This window comes from Sus scrofa, chromosome 13, assembly GCF_000003025.6.
Source record: "Sus scrofa isolate TJ Tabasco breed Duroc chromosome 13, Sscrofa11.1, whole genome shotgun sequence".
In the NCBI taxonomy this organism is placed as follows: domain Eukaryota; kingdom Metazoa; phylum Chordata; class Mammalia; order Artiodactyla; family Suidae; genus Sus; species Sus scrofa.
This window is the reverse complement of record NC_010455.5, coordinates 31,580,803-31,603,968: the sequence shown is the minus strand read 5'-3', so window position 1 is coordinate 31,603,968 and position 23,166 is coordinate 31,580,803. Positions and strand designations below refer to the sequence as shown.

The following is a 23,166-nucleotide window of genomic DNA, read 5'->3' as shown; positions in this document are numbered from 1 at the left end:
CCATGAGGATGTGGGTTTAATCTCTGGCCTTATTCATGGTTTAAGGATCCAGTGTTGCTGTGAGCTGTTGTGTAGGTCACAGATGCGGCTCAGATCCAACGTTGCTGTGGCTGTGGTGTAGGCCAGCAGCTGTAGCTCTGATTTGACCCCTAGCCTGGGAACTTCCACATGCCATGAGTGCAGCCTTAAAGAGCAAAAAAAATTTTAAATCTTATTGATTTCTCTCTCTCCACATCTCCCTTCTTTTTTTTAGCTGCACCAATGGTATGTGGAAGTTCCCAGGCCAGGGATCAAATCCATGCTGCAGGGAGTTCCCGTCGTGGCGCAGTGGTTAACGAATCCGACTAGGAACCATGAGGTTGCGGGTTCGGTCCCTGCCCTTGCTCGGTGGGTTAACGATCCGGCGTTGCCGTGAGCTGTGGTGTAGGTTGCAGACGCGGCTCGGATTCTGAGTTGCTGTGGCTCTGGCGTAGGCTGGTGGCTACAGCTCCGATTTGACCCCTAGCCTGGGAACCTCCATATGCCGAGGGAGCGGCCCAAGAAATAGCAACAACAACAACAACAACAAAAAAAGACAAAAAAGACAAAAAAAAAAAAAAAAAAAAAAAAAATCCATGCTGCAGTTGTGACCTGAGCCACAGCAGCAGCAAGGCCATGTCTTTAACCTGCTGCACCACAAGGGAACTTCCTGATTTCCTGGACCTCTTGGTTTTTCTCTCTTTGTTTTCATTAATGGCCCTTCAAAGAAATTAGTCTGATTTGAAACTTAAGCAAAATCATCCTATCTACAGTAAATAACAACCCACATTCAATTTAAGCAAAAGAACTGTAGGTTCCCTAATGTGATTCATGTTTCCTCAAGCACACATGGAGGCCACACATGGAGGTTCCACACATGGAACCTCTAGTTAGGCCTGTTAGTTGCAGAACCTCTCTTGGCTTGGACATTTTGTATTAATTCAGCAAAACAAAACAATAAAAAAATACTCCTGTTTAAAATCTCTAGATTCCCAGCAATTAATGAACCCTAATTGCAAGAATGATTTAAAAGTGTGTGGACAGAGTTCCCTGGTGATCTAGTGGTCAGGACTCAGTGCTTTCACCACTGTGGCCCAGGTTCAATCCCTGGTCTGCGAACTGAGATCCCACATTAAGCTGTTGGAAACTGTAGCCAAAAAAAAAAAGTGCATGGGCAGCCTTTCTGACCCCTACATTCTCTCTCTTTTTTTTTAAGGACCACACTGGTGGCATATGGAGGTTCCCAGGCTAGGGTTCCAATCAGAGCTGTAGCCGCCAGCCTATACCACAGCCACATGGCAACACTGGATCCTTAACCCACTGAGCGAGGTCAGGGCTTGAACCTGCGTCCTCATGGATGCTAGTCCTGTTTGTTAATCACTGAGCCATGACAGGAACTCCAAGAACAAATAATTTAAAGAGAGGATGCATCTAGCACTTTATAAAACTGACAGTGGAGTGATGTGCAGCTATTCTTTCAGTGCCAAGAACCACAAATATATCAATTATATCCAAGATTGTAGGCACATGCATCAGCTGTATGCCCCTCCCACCAGCCTTCTGCAGGAGCTGCCACAATCCTCACATCACAGATGAGTGTGTGAGAATTGCCCATGTTATGTCCATTGTATATCACTGAAGATCAGGACTCTTTCCTGCAATAATCCATTATGAGTCTATTAAATCAATAGATCACAACTGGAGAAAGTCTTCCACTCTTCTTATGGGTTCAAATGTGGAGGAAAAACTTTTAGCAGAAGAACCAAGATGAACTTTTTGCTGTTTTGATCAAGAAACTAACAACTGGATGGAGTTCCCGTCATGGCTCATTGGTTAATGAATCCGACCAGGAACCATGAGGTTGCAGGTTCAATCCCTGGCCTTGCTCAGTGGGTTAAGGATCTGACGTGCTGTGAGCTGTGGTGTAGGTCGCAGACGCAGCTCAGATCCCTTGTTGCTGTGGCTCTGGCGTAGGCTGGCGGCTATAGCTCCAATTCAACCCCTAGCCTGGGAACGTCCATATGCCGTGGGAGCAGCCCTAGAAAAGGCAAAAAGACAAAAAAGAAAAGAAAAGAAAAGAAAAGAAACTAACAACTGGAGTTCCCACAGTGGCTCAGTGGCAACAAACCCAACTAATATTCATGAGGACTCGGTTCGATCCCTGGCCCTATTCACTGGGTTAAGGATCCAGTGTTGCTGTGACCTGTGGTATAGGTTGCAGGTATGGCTCAGATCTGGCATTACTGTGCCTGTGGCTTAGGCTGGCAGCCATAGCTGGGATTCAACCCCTAACAAACTGTTAGTAGTTAGGATTTTGTTTGTTTTGTCTTTTTAGGGTTGTACCTGTGGCATGTGAAAGTTTCCAGGCTAGGGGTCCAACTGGAACTGCAGCTACCGGCCTACACCACAGCTCATAGCAACACCGGATCCTTAACCCACTGAGTGGGGCCAGAGATCAAACCTACAACCTCATAGATACCAGTAGTTTGTTACCACTGAGCCACAAGGGGAACTCCCAGGATTACTTATTATCAAGAATATATTGGAGTTCTCACTGTGGAGCAGCAGAAATAAATCCAACTAGGAATGATGAAGTTGCAGGTTTGATCCCTGGCCTTGCTCAGTGGGTTAAGGATCTGGCGTTGCCGTGAGCTGTGGTGTAGGTTGCAGACGCGGCTTGGATCTGCCATTACTTTGGCATAGGCCAGCAGCTATAGCTCTGATTAGACCCCTAATCTGGGAACCTCCATATGCTGCAGATGGTGCCCTAAAAAGAAAAAAAAAAAAAAAAAAAAAAAGAAAGAAAAAATCATGAAGGACTTATAAAAAGGGAAAAGGGTTCAGGGTAATAACCACTGAAAAGCCAAAAAGACTAATTAATCACTTAAGAAGGAACACATATGACCATATCATGTTCAAGATAAATCTGTGATTCTATTATATCAACATGTAATAAGATTAAAAGTTGTTTTGTTTTGTTTTTTTTTGGCCACACATACAGCATTTGGAAGTTCCCCAGACAAGGACTGAATGGGGCCACATGAGTGACAATGCCTAATCCTTGACTGCTAGGCCATCCATAAGTCTTATTTATTTATGAATCCTTTTTCTATTTCTGAAAACACTAAATGAGGAAAAGACTAGAAACTAAGAACTCGGAAGTTTTTGTCCAAAAATTTGGAGTTCCAAGGTAACTACTGATTAATCTGAGCCTCTCCTCACAGAGACACAACCAGAGTCCACCATTCCTTCCATGTCAGGAGTCAAAGAGGGTCCCTCTGAATGGGAGTAAGTCACTATTTACAGCATGCCTGGGAATATTACCCTGACTAAACTACAAACCTTTAGCTGGTGGAATCTGTCACTTTAGACATTCACAAGACTAAGAGTCAAGAATAGTTATGATGAGGAGTTCCCGCTGTGACACAATGGGATTGGTGGCATCTTGGGAGCACTGGGACACATCCCCAGCCCAGCATGATGGGTTAAGGAAGGATCCGGCATTGCCACAGCTGCAGCTTAGGTTGCAAGTGTGGCTTGGAGCTGATCCCTAGCCTGGGAGCTCCATATGCCATGGGGCGGCCAAAAATGGGAAAAAAAAAAAAAAAAGAATAGTTATGATGAGTTCAAAGACTCTCAAAAAAACAAAAATAAGATGTCTTCCTATCCTCCCAAATATTGAACTACATTTTAAAGCTATTCTCAAGAATAATTTTTAATAATATATATAATACTTTAAAAACTTTAGTGAGTATAACTGCCAATATGAATTTAATTTGGTTAACAGTTTCACAAAATGTTAATTTTAATTGCTGAATTTCAATATTTTCGGAATTGCTGAAAATGGATATACCAGGCAATATAAACTCTTCTGTTGCCAAATTCAACACACACTCCTCATGCTTTATCTTGCTGGTAGAATTTAACACTTAAATTCCCTCTGCCTTAACACTCTTCTTAGTCTCTGTAATGAATCTATCTCTCTTTTTTTTTGCTGTGCCCTCAGCATTTGGAAGTTTGCCCTGAGCTGTTGCAGTGTCAATGCCACATCCTTAACCTGCAAGGTTCCACAAGGAAACTCCCTGTGATGAGTCTCTTGAAGCACCTGTTCAGGTACTCTAAATGTGCTTGTCCTCCTGAATGCCCATCTTGTCACTGGAGACATCACACTCCCACACCTGCCACAGCCTTTTCCTCTATATCTCACTCTTCCTTGCCACTTCACTCTCTACCATCACCATCATCCTACTGTCCAATCCTAGCCCTTCCTAAGCACTTCCATTAGGAGGGCTTCACTATCCCTGGACAAAGGAAAGGCATCTTATACTGATGACTGGACACCCCCCCCCAACTTCATAACCCTCAGGATGAGTTTCCTGAAGCCAATTACATTAACAAACTATTCTTAGAACATTTACATGTTGCCAGGATCAGTTGTCAACCTGTTTAAAACCCATCATTGCTCTCCAGTAACGACAAGACAAGCCTTAAGCATTAGTGGAAGAGTCATTAGGACCCACTGCAGAACCACTGCCCTGAGGAGTATAGCAATAGTCTGCCAACAACCCCATGAGATTCCCCAACTGTTCTCTGCCAAGCATACCCTTTTCTCATACAGCAAATACCTGAAAATTAAAGAACATACTTCTATAGAACCTGTGTGTCAAATAAATTACAAGCAAAATTAGAAAATATCTTGAAATGAATGATAATGAAAATACCACATAATGAAAGTTGCAAAATACAACTAATATAATGCCAAAAGGGAAATTTACAACTGTAAATATTTATACTAGAAAAGAAAGGTCCAAAAATCAATGACACCTTAAGAAACTAGAAAAAGATGACAAAATAACTCAAAATAAAAAAAAGAGAAAATAAAATCCATGGCTCAGATCTGGCATGGTTGTAGCTGTGGTGTAGGCCGGTGGCTACAGCTCCAATACGACCCCTAACCTGGGAACTTCCATATGCCATGGGTGCAGCCCTAAAAAGACAAAAAAAAAAAAAAAAAGACCAATAAAGTTGATAAAATAAAATTGCCAAAAAAAAGAGAAACTGCTGTGTTAATTTAGGGAAATGATATTCTCAGATGACATCTGATGTCTTCAAGAGACATTACTAAAATTGACTATCCTTCAATTTGGATAATCCCTTCAAGAGCTAGACAATGTTTTACTTTTTACCAAATTCAAATTTGGCCAAGTCACTGGAACCCAAAGTGAAAATTTTACTAAGTAAAATTATATAATTGTGTTTGTATGTTAGGTGGAATAAAAATGAAACTTAAAAAATTCACTAGGAGTTCCCATCGTGGCACAGTGGTTAACGAATCCGACTAGGAACGATGAGGTTGCGGGTTCCATCCCTGCCCTTGCTCAGTGGGTTAATAATCCGGCGTTGCCGTGAGCTGTGGTGTAGGTTGCAGACCCGGCTCGGATCCCGAGGTGCTGTGGCTCTGGTGTAGGCCAGTGGCTACAGCTCCGATTTGACCCCTAGCCTGGGAACTCCACCATATGCCGCGAGAGCAGCCCAATAAATGGCAAAAAGAAAAAAAAAAAAAAAAAAATTCACTAAATTGGAGTTCCTGTCATGGCTCAGTGGTTACTGAATCCGACTAAGATCTATGAGGATGCCAGTTCGATCCCTGGCCTTGCTCACTGAACTAAGGATCCAGCATTGCTGTGGTGTCAGCTGCAGACGTGGCTTGGATCTTGCATTGCTGTGGCTATGGCACAGGCCAGCAGCTGTAACTCTGATTGGACCCCTAGCCTGGGAATCTCCATGTGCTGTACATGCGGCCCTAAAAAACAAAAACAAAAACAAAACTCACTAAATTAATAAAGGTGGGAAAAACCCAAATGATTATTTCAGTAGATGTAAGAAAAACTCATTTAACAAATTTCAATAATCATTCAAGATAAAAATTCTTAGCAGATTAGTAAGAAAAATATATATTTCTCCCAAATGTTCATCGACAGATGACTGGATTCGGAAGATGTGGTATATATACACAATGGAATACTACTCAGCCATAAAAAAGGATGACATCATGCCATTTGCAGCAACATGGATGGAACTAGAGAATCTCATACTGAGTGAAATGAGCCAGAAAAACAAAGACAAATACCATATGATATCACTTATAACTGGAATCTAATATCCAGCACAAATGAACATCTCCTCAAAAAAGAAAATCATGGACTTGGAGAAGAGACTTGTGGTTGCCTGATGGGAGGGGGAGGGAGTGGGAGGGATCGGGAGCTTGGGCTTATCAGACACAACCTAGAATAGATTTACAAGGAGATCCTGCTGAATAGCATTGAGAACTATGTCTAGATACTCATGTCGCAACAGAAGAAAGGGTGGGGGAAAAAACTGTAACTGCAATGTATACATCTAAGGATAACCTGACCCCCTTGCTGTACAGTGGGAAAATAAAAAAAAATTAAAAAAAAAAAAAAGAAAGACATTGAAGTCCATTCCGGGGAGTTCCCGTCGTGGCGCAGTGGTTAACGAATCCGACTAGGAACCATGAGGTTGAGGGTTCGATCCCTTCCCTTGCTCAGTGAGTTAAGGATCTGGCATTGCCGCGAGCTGTGGTGTAGGTTGCAGACTCGGCTCGGATCCTGCGTTGCTGTGGCTGTGGCATAGGCCGGTGGCTACAGCTCCGATTCGACCCTTAGCCTGGGGACCTCCATATGCCTCGAGAGCGGCCCAAGAAATGGCAAAAAGACAAAAAAATAAAAAATTAAAAATAAATAAAAAAAAAGAAAAGAAAAATATATATTTCTATATAGCAGGAAACAAATGAAAATACATTTTACTTAACCCAATGTACCTAAAATATTATTTCAACATGTAATCCACAAAAAATTACTAATAATCTTTATTTTATATCTTTTTCCTATCTAAGTCTTTATATAGTCCATTATATTTCAGAATTATACCACTTACCAATTTAAACTGGCCACATTTCAAATGCCTAATGGCTACATGTGATGATAGCTACCATACCAGACAAGACAGCTGTTCACTGAACACATCAATCAAAATTAATCTAAATCAAAGCAGGGCATTTTTGATATATTAACAGTTGATCCTAAATTTTATAAGACTGTAAAGGATCCAGACTATCCAAAGCAATTTTGAAAAAGCACAGTTGGAAGACTTATACAATTTGACTCTAAGACTTACTACAAAGTTACAGTAATCAAGACAGTAGAGTACTGGCTTAAGGACAGACATATCTAAATTAATGGAACAGAATAGGGTTCAGAAATAAAAGCATACACTTATGGTGAATTTTCCACAAAGACGCCAAGGTGATTCAATGGATGCTAGGGGTAGTCTATTCAACAAATGGTTCCCGAATACTAAACATCATTCTACAAAACAAAACACAGAATATAGATGCGTAGTTCATGTTACACAAAAATCAACTCAAAATAGTTCACAGATTTAAATGAAAGTGAAAACTATAAAACTTCTAAAAGAAAAGACAAGAAAATCTTTGCAACTTGGTTTTAGGTAAAGATTTCTTAGATATGACATTGAAAGCATAACCCCTAAAAGAAAAAAATCTGGAGTTCCTGTCGTGGTGCAGTGGTTAACGAATCCGACTAGGAACTATGAGGTTGCGGGTTCAGTCCCTGCCCTTGCTCAGTGGGTTAACGATCTGGCGTTGCCGTGAGCTCTGGTGTAGGTTGCAGACGCGGCTCGGATCCCGAGTTGCTGTGGCTCTGGCGTAGGCTGGTGGCTACAGCTCCGATTGGACCCCTAGCCTGGGAACCTCCATATGCTGCGGGAGCGGCCCAAGAAATAGCAACAACAAAAGACAAAAAAAAAAAAAAAAAAAAAAAAAAAGAAAAAGAAAAAAATCTGATAAACTGGACTTCATCAAAATTAAACTTTAATTCTTCACAAGACATTATTAAGAAAATGTTGTGGTTGCCAAGGAGGAGGGGGAGGGAGTGGGATGGACTGGGAGTCTGGGGTTAATAGATGGAAACTATGGCATTTGGAATGGGTAAGCAATGAGATCCTGCTGTATAGCACTGGGAACTATATCTAGTCACTTATGATGAAGCATGATGGAGGATAATATGAGGAAAATAATGTATATATGTATGTGTAACTGGGTCACTTTACTGTACAGTAGAAAGTTGACAGAACACTGTAAACCAGCTATAATGAAAAAAAATAAAAATCATTGGAGTTCCCATCATAGTGCAGTGGAAACAAATCCGACTAGGAAACATGAGGCTGTGGGTTCGATCCCTGGTCTCAATCAGTGGGTTAAGGATCCGGTGTTGCCGTGAGCTGTGGCGTAGGTCGCAGACATGGCTCGGAGCTGGCATTGCTGTGGCTGTGGCATAGGCCAGCAGCAACAGCTCCAACTGGACCCCTAGCCTGGGAACCTCCATATGTCACGGGTGTGGCCCTAAAAAAGGCAATTAATTAATTACTTAAATTAAAAAATAAAAATCATTAAAAAAAAAAGAAAATGGGGGAGTTCCCGTCGTGGCGCAGTGGTTAACGAATCCGACTAGGAACCATGAGGTTGCGGGTTCGGTCCCTGCCCTTGCTCAGTGGGTTAACGATCCGGCGTTGCCGTGAGCTCTGGTGTAGGTTGCAGACGCGGCTCGGATCCCGAGTTGCTGTGGCTCTGGCGTAGGCTGGTGGCTACAGCTCCGATTGGACCCCTAGCCTGGGAACCTCCATATGCCGCGGGAGCGGCCCAAGAAATAGCAACAACAACAACAACAAAAGAAAAAAAAAAAAAAGAAAAGAAAATGGAAGAGACAGGCCACGAAATGGAGAAAATAACTGTAAATCATATATCTGATAAAGAACTTAATTCAGAACATATAAAGAATACATACAGCTCACTAAAAAAATAGACAAACACCCCCAATTTTTAAAAAATGGGCAAAAGGTTTAAATAGACACTTTACCCAAAAAAAAGTATGAACAGCAAATACACACAAGAAAAGATCCCCAACATTATCGGTCATTAGGGAAATGCAAATTAAAACTACAAGATACTACACCATATTCATTAAAATGATTATAATCCATGGAGTTCCCGTCATGGCACAGCGGAAATGAATCTGACTAGGAACCATGAGGTTTTGGGTTCGATCCCTGGCCTCGCTCAGTTGGTTAAGGATCCAGCATTGCCATGAGCTGTGGTGTAGGCCACAGATGTGGCTTGGATCTGGCATGGCTGTGGCTGTGACTGTAGCTGGCAGCTGTAGCTCCAATTAGATCCCTAGCCTGGGAACCTCCATATGACACGGGTGTGGCCCTATAAAGCAAAAAAACAAAAAACAATAAAATTACTATAATCCAGAAGACTGACAATACTAAATGCTAGTCAGCATGTGGAGAAATGGAATACTTATATAATGTCGGTGGGAATGTAAAATAACACTGTCACCTCAGAAAACAGTTTGGCAGTTTCTTAAAATAAACATATACTTATCATATAACCTAGTTATGCCACTTCTAGCTAGCTATCCAAGAGAAATGAAAACATGTCCACATAAAACCCTGGATCTGAACAACCACAGCAGCAAATTTCATAACAGCCAAAAACTGGTATCAGCCCATATATTCATTGACTGATCAATGAATGAATAAAATGTGGTATATATCCACAAAATCATCATTGGGCAATAAAGGAAAGCATTACTGACATGATACAATACGAATGAACCTCAAAAACATTATGCTAAGTGACAGAAACCATATGCAAAAGACTACATTTTGTATGATTCAATTTATATGAAATGTCTGAAAAGGCAAAACTATGCAGATAGTAAGACTATCAGTATTTGTGTGGGACTGGGAGGAGGAACTAACAACAAATGAATACAAGGGAACTTTTTGGGTGATGAAAATGTCCTGTAACTTGGATTATGATGACGGTTGTACATTTGTTTACATTAACTAAAACTCATCTAATGGTACACTTTAAAATGGGTGAATTTAATGGAATATAAAACATTTCAATAAAGCTGTTTAAAAATAAAATTGACTGACGGACAGATACGATATAGTAAATGCAGCAAAAAGTCAGCAACTGTATAATCTAGATGGTAGGTAAATGGATGCCCACTATACAATTCCTTAAACTTCTTTTGTACGTTTTCAAATTTTCATTAAGTTGGAAGGAAAAGTTGCCAAATTTAATTCAATGGCAATCATCTGCATAAACAAACATCACAATAAACAGAGGGTTGACCCTTACACTATTCCATCAAACAGTTCACTCTGACCTATTATTTACTCCTCAAAATGAAAAATTCCCCTTCAGAGTTTTACCATAGTTCTGGCCAAAGGTTAACCTATTAGGCAGTGTAAATTTTAGCATAAATAGGTCTGTAATACCAATAACTTCACAACACTGTTTCTGGCTCTTCCTAAATCTCCCAGACCAAGGTTTCTTAGTGTTCCACTGGATGCTTTTCTCCTAGTCTGTCAATTCCTTAAACTGTTGCTGTTCCATAGGACACAGCTCTTAGGCCTGCCTTCTCCTCTCTTTGGCCTCTCTTTTAAGTAATCATGTTTGCGCCTGAGCCACAAAGATAAAAACTTCTAATTTTTCTGGAGGGCTGAGGAAGAAACTGTGACTGATCAAAGTGGGGAAGGGAGGTCAAGTAGTAGTATAAAGTTCATCAAAGACTGAAGGTGACTTTAAGTTCCTGGCTGGACTTCTCTGGGTAGTCCAGAAAAGGCTTTTAGACAAAGATGGAATCACAGTAGAGGCCTAGTGTGGCACCTTAATCCTTGTCTTCTTTTCCCTCATTGCCTGTGTAGTCAAACCTGACCCCCAAAGGGTCCAAAGCCTCTGGGGAGCTTGCCCTCCAGTCTGAAAGGGATCACATCTGTTGCCAACCACCCTGAACACTTCTCTGCATTACCAATCTGGTTTTGTTTTGCCATTACATTTACAATCTCAACACACTCTGATGGTTTTCAGATCTTTATTTCAGGAAGACTTAGCTACATGCATGTCAAAAGGATTTTACCACTGGACAGTACTATTTCCCAAAGTCTGAAGGCACGCTTATTTCATCCTTCATAATCTGTATTTGGGATAGACACTTAAAAGATATTTCCCAGATACAGGCCCTCAAAACATGTCCAGTAGTTACTACCTGCACAAAGATACCTAAAGGAGTAGACAACTTCTGGGGAATCAAGTTCTCCTTTCTGCTTTTTAATGAAGAATACATTGGAGTTCCCATCATGGTGTAGCCAAAAAGAATCTGACCAGGAACCATGAGGCTGTGGGTTCGATCCCTGGCCTCACTCAGTGGGTAAGAATCCTGTGTTGCTGTGAGCTGTGGTGTAGGTCACAGACACAGCTCAGATCTGGCATTGCTGTGGCATAGGCCAGCAGCTGTAGCTCCGATTGGACCCCTAGCCTGGGAACCTCCATATGCTGCGGGTGCAGCCCTAAAAAGACCAAAAAATAATAATAATAATACATTAAGTGTGCACATAATTCCATCCCTGCTTCACAAGGAGGGCTTTGGATGACCTAAGGAAGATATAAGCCAATGTACTATGAGTTTTTCAGAGATGTAACAAAGTGTACATGATTACTTCAGCTGCTGTTGTCAGCAAGCTCTTCCTGAAATGGTTAACAGCACATAAATGCTCAGCATTACACTAGATATTCTGGAGGCACTTTATTCCATTGTCTAAGAGTTTCAGACACTAGAGAAATGAAACACTGTAAACATCAACCTATTAACTTGGAAGGGAGACTACCTTGAAAAGATAAAACTGGATCTATGTGGCCTCTGACTCACTCATTAAAAGGAGACAGATACAGGATTCCAGGAGCTTAGATAAGGCAACCCCAGCAGCAATTTGACTATTGCCTTATATTTCAGCATTCCTGTGACTTGCTGCCCCACTCTATGTTTCAACTTTATTCTAAGTATTTTCTCCATTAGGTCCCTAAGCAGAAAGCAGACTGTGGTGAAATTGTTTTTCATATCACAGAACCCCAAGATCACCTAAAGTTTGGTAGTAAATGACAGCCACAAAGTTCTTTTCTCATATCCACCAAACCTTTCCTCCCAGAAAATTTCAAGTGAGTTTCTATCAAAATGTTATAAATTAATCACTGGAACAAACATTTTTGATCCCCTGACCACAAAGAATTCAAAATACCAGAAGGAGATAAATCCTGCTACTGAAGGAAACAGTAAGTACATACAGTATTCTGAACCCTTTCAAATACACAGCCAACATCTACCTTTGAGAAGAATGTTATAAGAATATCAGGAAACTGAACAATTATTACTTGACATCCCAGAGCCCTTGGATAGTATATGTTTATTAGTCAAAAGAATGCACAGAATATGCTAACTTTATGTAATGATCAAAGCACATACTGAATAGTCTCCATGCCTGACAACAATTCCCCAAGGAAAGCCCTGAGCATGGTCAGTTGCTTCTTCATCTTCTCAGTCTGCTATACCTGGTCAAGCTGTCCGGCCCACAGGGACAAGTTAATAACACAGCTTGCAAACAGATTTTTCCCCCAGAAAAAAGAAATTCAGCAGCCCACCAAAACTGTCACCAGCCCTTCCCACACTTACCAGTGCCATAGGGAGGATGCAGCTGATGGCAGTGAGCATCAACGGCCTGAAAAAATACAGGTGGTAGTTTCAATTTTTATTTAGAATTCTTACTTGCCAACTGCCTGAAATCTTTTAAGGCTACATGAATGGGTCTCCATGCCTCAGTCTGTTGTTAAGCCACTTCATGGTCCAATCATATTTGTTAACAAACACAAGTGGTCATTCACTGAAAAGCAGAGATGAAGGAAAGGACTGAACTATCGGCCACCTTCTGGGCCTGGGGTAGATATAGGAAAACTAGCCCAAAGAGATCAAGATGGATGGATTCAGGTCTTGGAGGGTAGAGGATGAGGCAAGAAAGTACTGAAGGAATAAAAGAAATAAGGTTAAAGCACATAGACAAAGGAGGAGGTGAACATCAGCCTAGAATGGGGCAAAATCAGCAGTGGTATGGTGGCAACAGGGTCCCAGAGGGCCTCTGACCTTAGGCAAGACTCATCTCTAGTATCTAACTTAAGTGGTGGGCCTTCAATTCTCCCATACGTCACACCTTCATACTATCAGCCTCTAAAAGGTCAGCTCTCTGGCACCTGATTATAACTTTGCTTCCTTTCACTTTTTCTTTACAAGTTTCTATGAAGGGAGGGCTGACTTGTAACTGAGGCACCTACACATTGTAAGTGCTTTAAAAAATCTGATTAAGAACGCAAATTTGAAAATTTCTCTCCAGTCTAACCTTAATTTAGTCCTATTATGGTTTGTGATCATTAAGAACAATACCAAAAACACCCAAAGACCTAAGTTATTTACGCAAAATACAATAAAGCAAAACTATGAAAGTCATCCATTCCTCAACCATGAGAGTACTTTTTTATTATGAAAAATTCCAAGCATCCACAAAAGTGAAGAGTATAATGAAACGCATGTACCCATCATCCAGCTCCAACATCAACTCATGGCCAGGTCCACTGTATCTGTATCCTACCTATCCCCTACCCTCTAAATTACTGTAAAATAAATCCTAGCCAGCATATTTCTTAGGGTTTAAATTTCAGTGAAAATCTTCCGAGAAATACTTAGTACAAAAGGTTGATTATAGCCCCTTCTAGAATTCTAACAGTTTTCATGGAGAATGACATATATAGGCAGGATGACCACTACTTCAGTGAACCAAGGTCATATCCTATAATCACAACCAAATGAAATACAGACAGGAGCTGATATCTAATGAATTGCAAATAGTAGGACTAAGAATCAAGTTTCCTACCTTGTTCCTGCAGCTATAATCCCATCTCATCCAAAAGTGATTTCAAATAATGCTTTGTCTCTTCCAGCTACTGCTACTGTGAGGAGACAAAGGAGAGGGAATACCAAATACCTTCTAGGCAGTTGCAGCTAGGTCATCTCTCTTCTTCAGAGGATACCTCAGAGGCTATCATATCTTAGTGACAATCCACAAACTCCAAGAGTATGCTTCAAAGACAGAGTCAATGACTGGTGGTGTTAGCTATGCTCAAAGCATGTAACACCATTTTGGTAACTTTGGTTTATGTAAAACTCCATCAAAATAGAAGCTCTTCTCTGAGAGAAGAGATTTTTAAAACATTTTTCTTCTCTGCCATTCCTAACTACCTAGAACAATGCCTGTGCCAGTGCTACGTCCTATGTATTAATGCTCCTGCTGCCTGTCTTCTGTGTCTAGTCTCAAGTCAATGGCATAGTCATATCCTCCTTCAGAGGCCAGGCAGGCACCAAAGTCTTCCAAAACTTCAGGGGGTACACAATCTATCCAGAGAGGCCAGATATGGTTCTAGAAGGGAGGGTTAAAAAAAAAAAAGAAAAAAAAGATGGTGGGCTGAAAGGTCTTCTGAGGGTTGCAGGAAGGGCAGAGATTCTGACAGGATTAAATAGGAGGCAAAAAAAACCCCAAACATTACAGAGAAGAACAACAGGAAAAAGTTCAGGCCAGAGTCTTTATAAAGTGGTTAAGTTTTTCAAAAAAGCAAGATAAAATGGTGCTTTTAGTGGATATACCAGAAAATATGAAATAGAAGTAGAAAATATTTATACCTCCTTTCTCATCATTCTAAAAAAGGAGGGGGCAGAAACTAAAGGCAAAGAGATTCTTAATTTATTTTATGATAGAGGTCAAACTATTTCCCCCCATCTTTCCTAGCATCTACCTAAAGCCACTCAAGAAACACTTTTTTATTGGGAATCAAATTCTTAACTATATCCAATCTCTTGTGATAGAACATGATAGAATACAAGAAAAATATGTATATATATGTATGACTGGGTTACTTTGCTGTACAGCAGAAACTGCCAGAACATTGTAAATCAACTATACTTTAATTTTTTTAAAATTCTTAACCTATCCCAATTACCAATGAACAAATATCAAATGGTTTGTATAAAGCACTTTGATGAAAAGGAACTACACTTGCCACCCGTTCCTCCCCATCCTACCATTCTTCCTACCCAAGAGAAATCTCTTCCAGTCTGGGTTCTTCTGGTGGCTACCAACATTGCTAATAATTCTTTCCTAAACTTAGTTTAAATATACCATTCCCTACCCATCCCCTTCCAAGCCCCAACTTTCTGCTACTTAAATCACTATTTTCAGTCCTTCTATCATTAGCCTAATTTTAAGATATTGTTTACAGGACCAGAACTGCATTTTCTACCTCGAGCTTCCTTCCAATGTCACTATTCTTGGCCCACTAAGAGGACAATATTCATGTATCAGGTACAAATACATTATTTAGTCGCTGCCAATTACTCAGACTTATGCCACGGATGTATTTGCTTTACACTTTTTGGCTTCTGATTCTTTTGTGTGTAGTTCTTCTGCTTTGCATGGGAATTATAATTCCCTTGCCCCTTGAGAAGTGTTCTATGGTTTCTTCACCACATCCCAACCATCTTCCAGCTTCTTCATTTATCTACTGCTTGAAACCCAACTCACTCTTATTCCTGACGAAATTTTTCTTGGATCTCACCAAGTTTCCGTTGAAATCAGGGCTACTTTATAAGCCTATTACACAGCTGAACATCATAAGACTTTTCACTGAACTACTAAGTTACTTCATTTCTATCTTCTCTTTTTGTTTTGTTTTGTTTTCTGGGTTTGTTTGTTTGTTTGTTTTGTCTTTTTAGCGCTGTACCTGTGGCATATAGAAGTTCCCAGGTTAGGGGCTGAATCAGAGCTATAGCTACCGACTTACACCACAGCCATGGCAACGGAGGATCCAAGCCTTGTCTGTGACCTACACCACAGCTCACGCCAATGCCAGATCCTTAACCCACTAAGCAAGGCCAGGGGTCAAACCCGTATCCTCATGGATACTAGCTGGTGACATTAACTGCTGAGCCACAAGGGGAATTACTTCAACCATTTCCTGCATTCTTTATTTTTCTTTATCTTTCTTTTCTTCCTTTTTTTTTTTTTTTTTTTGGATTTTCATCCTGAAGTACAACATCAGAAAAGGTGTAAGGGAAGCAAATTTTGGGACACATCTGAAAATGAATTTTTTTGTAGTGACAGAATTCTAGGTTCAAAACTATTTTCCCTCAGCATTCTGAAGGCCATTGCTCTATTGACTTTTCATTGTTACTGCTGCTGATGAAACATTTCATCTTTTAGAAGACCTGGTGTATCTTTACGGAAACCTTCAAGGTTTTCTGTCTACCCTTGTTTTTTCTGAACTTTCAGTGACAATTCTGGCAGCAGGTCTTTCTTTATTCATCTGGGCAATGGGTAGACCCTTTCATGGGAAGACTGCTCCTCCCTTTGGCCCCTGGAAATTTTCTTCTTACACTTTTTAGTATTTTTTTCCCTTCAATTTTTTGTTCTCGGAGTTCGCACTGTGGCTCAGCAGGTTAAGAACCCGATTAGTATCCACGAGGATGTAGGCTCAACCCCTGGGCTCACTCAGTGGGTTAAAGATGTGGCATCGCCACAAGCTGCAGCATAGGTTGCAGATGCAGCTCAGATCTGGCATTGCTGTGGCATAGGCTGGCAGCTGCTGCTTCAATTCGACACCTAGCATGGGAACTTCCACATGCTTCAGATGCAGCCTGCGGGGCGGGGGGGGGGGATTTTTGTTTGTTTGTTTTCACTTTCCACAAAACCTAGTAAATGCTAGATCTCTGGACTGATCTTCCATGACACTTTTTTTCCATACATTTCTTGCCTGTATTTTGGCTTTACAGTGAGGTGTTTTGTTTTTTTTTTAATTTTAAATTATAATTGATTTACAATGTTGTTTGAGAGACTTTCTTGATTTCATCTTCTGATCTACCTAGGGAATATTTTATCTTGGAAAACCCATAATTCATCTCCACAGGCTCTTTTTTGACTGCCTCTTCCTGATGGCACCTCTGATTGTTTTTTTTTTTTTTTTCTTTCCTCTGATTGTTTTACAGATGCCACATCTTCTAGGGTATCTTGGCAAATACTAAATAGCGCACTTTTAAAAACAAGCTAAATTATCTACCAGTCTGTTTCAGCTAAGGTCAATTTTTCTGTTTTTCTTTCTTTGTGCATGTTTTTCTCAAGTGTTTGATGATTCTTGGTTAGCTGCTCACATTAAAAAATGAAGGGTCACCCAAAAAGGGGGATGATATACTAATATATGCTACCACTTGGATGAACCTCAAAAACACTATGCTAAGTGAAAACAACCAGACACAAAAGGTCACATATTGTACAAAATCCATTTATATGAGAATAGGTAAATTCTGAAAAACAGAAAGCAGATTAGCGGTTGCCAGGAACAGGATGGTGGGGGGAGTAGAAAGTAATTGCTTAATGGTACCAAGTTTCCTTTTGGGGTAATGAAAATGTTTTAGAACTAGATGGAGAAAATGGTTACACAACATTATGAGTACACTAAATGCCACCGAGTACTTTAAAATGATCACTCATATTGGAATATTATGATTTTAAAAAAGGGGGGCATCCTAACTCTGTGTATGTGAGGAAAACCTGCCAAGTGACAGGCTTTTCTTTAGGGTGATTGACTAGAGATAACTATTACTAAAGACTCAAGACCTCCGAAAATGACAAATGAGGACAGCAAAATCTCACATTCTCTAAAGGGCCCTATTTCTCCCCAGTTACCCTATTTCCTTTTTCCTTTTTTTTGGTCAGCTGCGCCCAAGGTATGTGGACATTCCCAGACCAGAGATTGAACGAGAGCCAAAGCAGCAACTCAAGCCACAGCAGCAACCCAAGCCACAGAAGTGACAAGGCCAGGTCCTTAATCCACTGTGCCACAAGAGAACAGCATCCTATTTCTTAAAAATAAGTAGACTATTTTGCCCAAAGACCAAGTAGGGGCAGGTTCTACATAGAGACCTTTAATTAATCCCTCCATTTGCAGCACACTTATCTTTTCTAGTCTCTGTCAGTTCAAAGACATGTTGGACAAACTGGCTCCCATGTGCAATGATGTCCCATATGCCCCCCGCGCAGACACATGTTCTATTTGTAATATGTATATCCCTTTACTTTCATTTTCCTGGTATTTAAAACTGGAGAAGCATCTCCATATTTATCTCATGGCCTTTGATAATCTCTCCCTTCCTTCCCCAGCTCTCTAGGCAACCATTAATTTACTTTTCTTTACAATAGATAAGTTTGCATTTTCTAGTATTTTATACGCTTGCAATAATAAATTTATTTTTTCCGAGTTCCTTCTTGCAGGATACTTATTTTGAGATTTACCAATGATATTTATATAATCAGTCCACTCTTTTTATAATGATGAGAGTATGCTGCTACAGATATGCCACTATTTGTTCAATCATCTGTTTGTGGATATTTGGGTTGTGTCCAGTTTTTGGCTATTACAAGTAAAACTCTTACAGACATGTGAATACCAAAACAATAACAAACGAAGAAGGAACAAACATATGTGAGGGCAGACAACTATCCTGAAGCAGGGATTTGACGTTTTCTACTACAGTATTGTAAAATAAAAAACTTTTAAAACATTCACATTATAACTGCAGATACTATTAGTCATTCTCAAAGCCACTCATTATCAACATGGACATAAGAACCCACTTTTACCTTGATAATAAAATATGAAGTTATATTTAGACATCAAAAAATTATAGGAAACTTATCCAATTTGTGAATATTGGTGGGCAATTTACATCCTACTCTCATTCTAGTTACAAAACCAGTACACTCTGAATGTTGGACATTTCAGCAGCCAAAGAAAGGATGTACTCCTCTCTCATTTCCAAAACCTGAATCATTTCACAATTTTTCTGTATTTCCACATGAATATAATGTAAAACACCTCATCTCACCCCTGAAGATTCTGTTTTATTACGCCTGCATGAAGTTTGGAACTCTATATAAGAACTGTCAACTAATTTTGATATGGACACCAAGCTGGGAACCACCACCTGTATATACCCTCTCTACTCAAAAGTCATCTGGCTTCACAGAAGCCCTTTGACAAGCATGTCTTCTATTTACAAATGCAAACATACAGAAGTAGAGCTTTGGGGTTAGATTCTCAATTTTTGCAATCACTGGCCTGGGCTGAAACAGCTCAATACTCAGTAAGCAACACTTACAAAGAACAAAACATAACCAGGCATTTTTGCTAGGTGCTGTTATACAAAGAAAAAAAAAATGGACCTCTATTTCAAAGAGTTCAATCTCTGGCTTACAAATAACTAATTTCCAAACAACCTAAGTACATACCAAGAAACATGCACAAAGTGGTACAGAGGCAAGAGTGTCCAACTCTGCCTTGGGATCTGGGAGGGCTTCAGAGGAGAAGGGTGTCGAGAAAACCCTCAGTTTCCGGCTTGGTAAATGGTGGTATCACCAATGCAGACAGAGAATCCAGAGAATGAAGTCTGGGCATTGGAATACTTCTTATAAAAGGCGGCAAGGCTATCAACAGACTGGAAAATGATGGTAAGAGCACTGAAGAGATCAGTAAAAATCTAAAACAAGGGATAAAGGAAATGAGAGTGGGTAGAATATGTATTGGGCAGGAAAGAAATTGCTAGTGAAAGTGAGAAAGATTCCTGGAGTTCCTGTCATGGCTCAGGGGTTAGTGAACCCAACTAGCATCCTTGAGGACTAGGGTGCGACCCCTGGCCTCGCTCAGTGGGTTAGGGATCCGGCATTGCCGTTAGCTGTGGTGTAGGTTGCAGACGCGGCTCAGAGCCTGTGTTGCTGTGGCTGTGGCATACGTAGGCCGGAGGCTACCGCTCAGATGGGACTCCTAGCCTGGGAACCTCCAAATGCTGAGGGTGTGGCCCTAAAAAGACCAAAAGGAAAAAAAAGAGAGAGAGAGAGAGAGAAAAACAAACATTCCCACACAGAGACCACTCTTTGTTCATGACTATAAGAACATCTCTGTTCTCCTGTTAAAATCTCCCATACAAACCTCTTCTTCTTGCCTATATTTTCCCCTGTTTATGGTTGATAACTTGTGATTATCATGGTAAAACCATTTCATGTTTATAAAGGGTTGTGATAGTTTAAAGAAAAAGGAACACAACATAAGCTTCAAATTCCGACAATTCATGTCAGCTTAAGTAATTAAGCCACAGGCAGACCACATTTCAGGATGAGCAAGCTAAGAAGCTTCCTGCTGTCTCTATCCATATCTTTCTCAAATCTGTCCTACAATTATTTCCTCTTTTGGGTATAGAAATCTAATCCTTTAAATTTTTGAGTAGTAGGATAAAGACAAAGCTAATTTTAAAAAAAATGAGAGGGGGACAATATTTGGACAGAGCAAAAGTTAAAGTAAGGAGGTACTTCAATAACATGGACCCCAAAATCAACTAAGCACCTCATTAAGGAGTGCTGTCAATGCAGATAGAAGACCAAACACTGCAGTTAACCAGAAATGTAGGAACAGACTATATTCCCTTATAACCTTTTCCTGGTCCCAATACAAAATTCAATTTGTGTTATTTTTATTTCTCTTATTAGTAGGTCCCAGGAGAAGAACACCAGAGGCTCTGGATGAAGGCAAAAGAATCCAAAGTACATGACCCAACTACCACATGCACACTCAGAGGCATCAGTTAGTAATATACCTCCCAGAACCTTCTGCAATGTGGCTATTACTCTCTGACTCAAAACAAACAATCCTAATGGATGTGTGCACGTGTATAGCTGAATCACTGTTGTACAGCAGAAATTATCACAACATTGTAAATCAACTATATTTCAACAAAACTTTAAAAAATGAAAAACACAAAATCCTGAGAATGTGTTTTAAGGAACCACAGCAAACATGTGAAAGCAGCACTCTCATTACTCAACTCTTGCCCTGCTTCCATCATGACCATGTCTGAACACTCTTGTGACAAACACTTTACATGCCTTACCTCATTTAACACTGTGAATAAGGTTATAATCATTATTTTATTTTATTTGTCTTTTTGTCTTTTTAGGGCTGCACCTGCGGCATACGGAGGTTACCAGGCTAGGGGTCCAATCGGAGCTGTAGCTGCCGGCCTACACCACAACCACAGCAATGCAGGATCCAAGCTGTATCTGTGACCTACACCACAGCTCATGACAATGACAGATCCTTAATCCACTGATCGAGGCCAGGGATCAAACCCGCAACCCCATGGTTCCTAGTCGGACCGTTAACCACTGAGCCAGGACAGGAACTCCATAATCACTATTTTACAGATGAGGAAAATAATTTTAGAGATGTTGAGAAACTACCCATGGTCATATTATATTAAATAGCAGAAAAGGAACTGGAATCTAGTTAATCTGACTACTAGTCCAGGCTCAACAGACATAAAGGCCACATCCATCAAAATGTTCAAAATATAACCAGTCTCCAAACAACTGTAACACATAAATACTCACCTAAATGCTCAATGGGGAATGCTTGAGCAAGTCACAGTTCAAGAACAAGATGGTGTACTATACATAAAATAATTTATGATGAAGTAGAAACAAATGGAAATGATTGAAATACATATGAAAAAAACCAGTATAAATACATATACACGATTACTAGAAAGTACTGCTGCCCAAGGCATAGATTTTCGATTATTTTGTTCATAGCTATATTTCCAGTGCCTGGCACATAGCAGGTACTCAATAAATACTAGTTGAATGAATGAATGAATTGCAGCAGAGTAACATTATCTATGAATATGGGCAAAACCTGAAGGATAGCAGGAAGAAAACTTTTATTTTAGGTTAATGGAATTATGAATGATACTCTTTCTTTAACTGTAGTAACATGACAACAATGAAAATTTAAATATAAATATGTTCAGGATTAGGACAGAATGGTAAATTTACATGGTTCTCAAGGTAGTGTGAGAGCACAACAAAAGACTAGAATAAAAGTCTGCTTTGCATCTGAAGAGCTTATTTTCTAGAAGGCAGTGAGCATGCTGTATGTGGTGCCAGGCACACAGTGAGCACACAAAGTCAATGATAACAATAGCATTTCTAAGCTGGCAAGACAGGGGTAACTCCGGCACTAGCTGTACTTAGAGCAATTCGCAATGTCTTCCCGGATATTTCTCACCTCATTTTTAAAAATAAAATTTATAATGCCAGTAAAACATACATCAGACTTCCAGACTAAAGTATGGTGAAGTATATCAATACATCCACTAAAAACCAACTATTAGAAACAAAGGAATTTAATCTCTATTCTACTGAATACAGGCATGCAAAGAAACCTGACATCAGGTCATAAAAATAGAAATCAGATGGCTACTCAGCATACAAACATTTAGTGTTACTAGGCCCAGCTTAAAGATAGTTTCCCATGAATAGAGCACAACCATTATGGAATTCCCTGGTGGCTCAGCAGGTTAAGGATGGCATTATCACTGCTGTGGCTAGAGTTCGATCCTGACCAGGGAACCTCCACATGCCACAAAAGACAAAATAAAAGAGAGAGAAGAAGAAAAAAGAAAAACCAAACAACCATTACTTGGTTACTTAATGAACATATAAGTACAACAATCTTAAAATTCAGCTATCCCAGGATACCAGAAAGTTGATTTAATAAATAAGTCTTTTCCAAAAATCTAGTCACTTGAGAGAAAGGCTAAATATAAGGTATTTTTTGGTTAAGGATATTAACTGTTCATGTTACAAATGACAAATGTATAGAAACCACATTGTTTTGATCAAGGGACTACGAAGACTTCTGCACTTGGAGTCAGAAGTCCTGAAAATTCATGATTCATCCACAAAAGGGAAAAATTATCTCCAAAAGAATGTGAGATATTTTCCAGCCACATTTTGCTGAATGGCAAGCACTAGATCTTAAACAATTTCAAGCAAGATGGTGGCAGAATTGACTGTTCTGGGGAACATTTTCCCAGCTCTAACACAGTTAATACAGCAATTCATAAAACAAGAACTGTAGTAAAAAAAAAAAAAAAAAACCACTCAGAAGAACCAGTTTATTTCTCTAACCTTACCTGAGGAGAACCAGGCTTGAGAAAGGGAGCAGCACAGTTCAGCACTGAAGTTTAAAAAAATCTTTTTTTTTTTTTTTGT

The 23,166-nt window shown here is 40.0% G+C and overlaps 1 protein-coding gene across 7 annotated transcripts in view; it reads right to left on the bottom strand.

The window, feature by feature from the left end:
• The window catches only part of ARIH2 (ariadne RBR E3 ubiquitin protein ligase 2), a 53,808-nt gene that overhangs the window by 19,865 nt on the left and 10,777 nt on the right, over window positions 1–23,166 (bottom strand). For 3 of the 7 annotated variants that reach the window (XM_021070659.1, XM_021070657.1, XM_021070658.1), the window contains one exon: window positions 12,642–12,687. The exons of the other annotated variants lie outside the window; for them this stretch is intronic. In XM_021070659.1, the coding sequence (XP_020926318.1) occupies window positions 12,642–12,680 (39 nt within the window). In that variant the 5' untranslated portion in view covers window positions 12,681–12,687. The remainder of the gene's footprint in view (window positions 1–12,641; window positions 12,688–23,166) is intronic. 7 annotated transcript variants of the gene reach the window in all.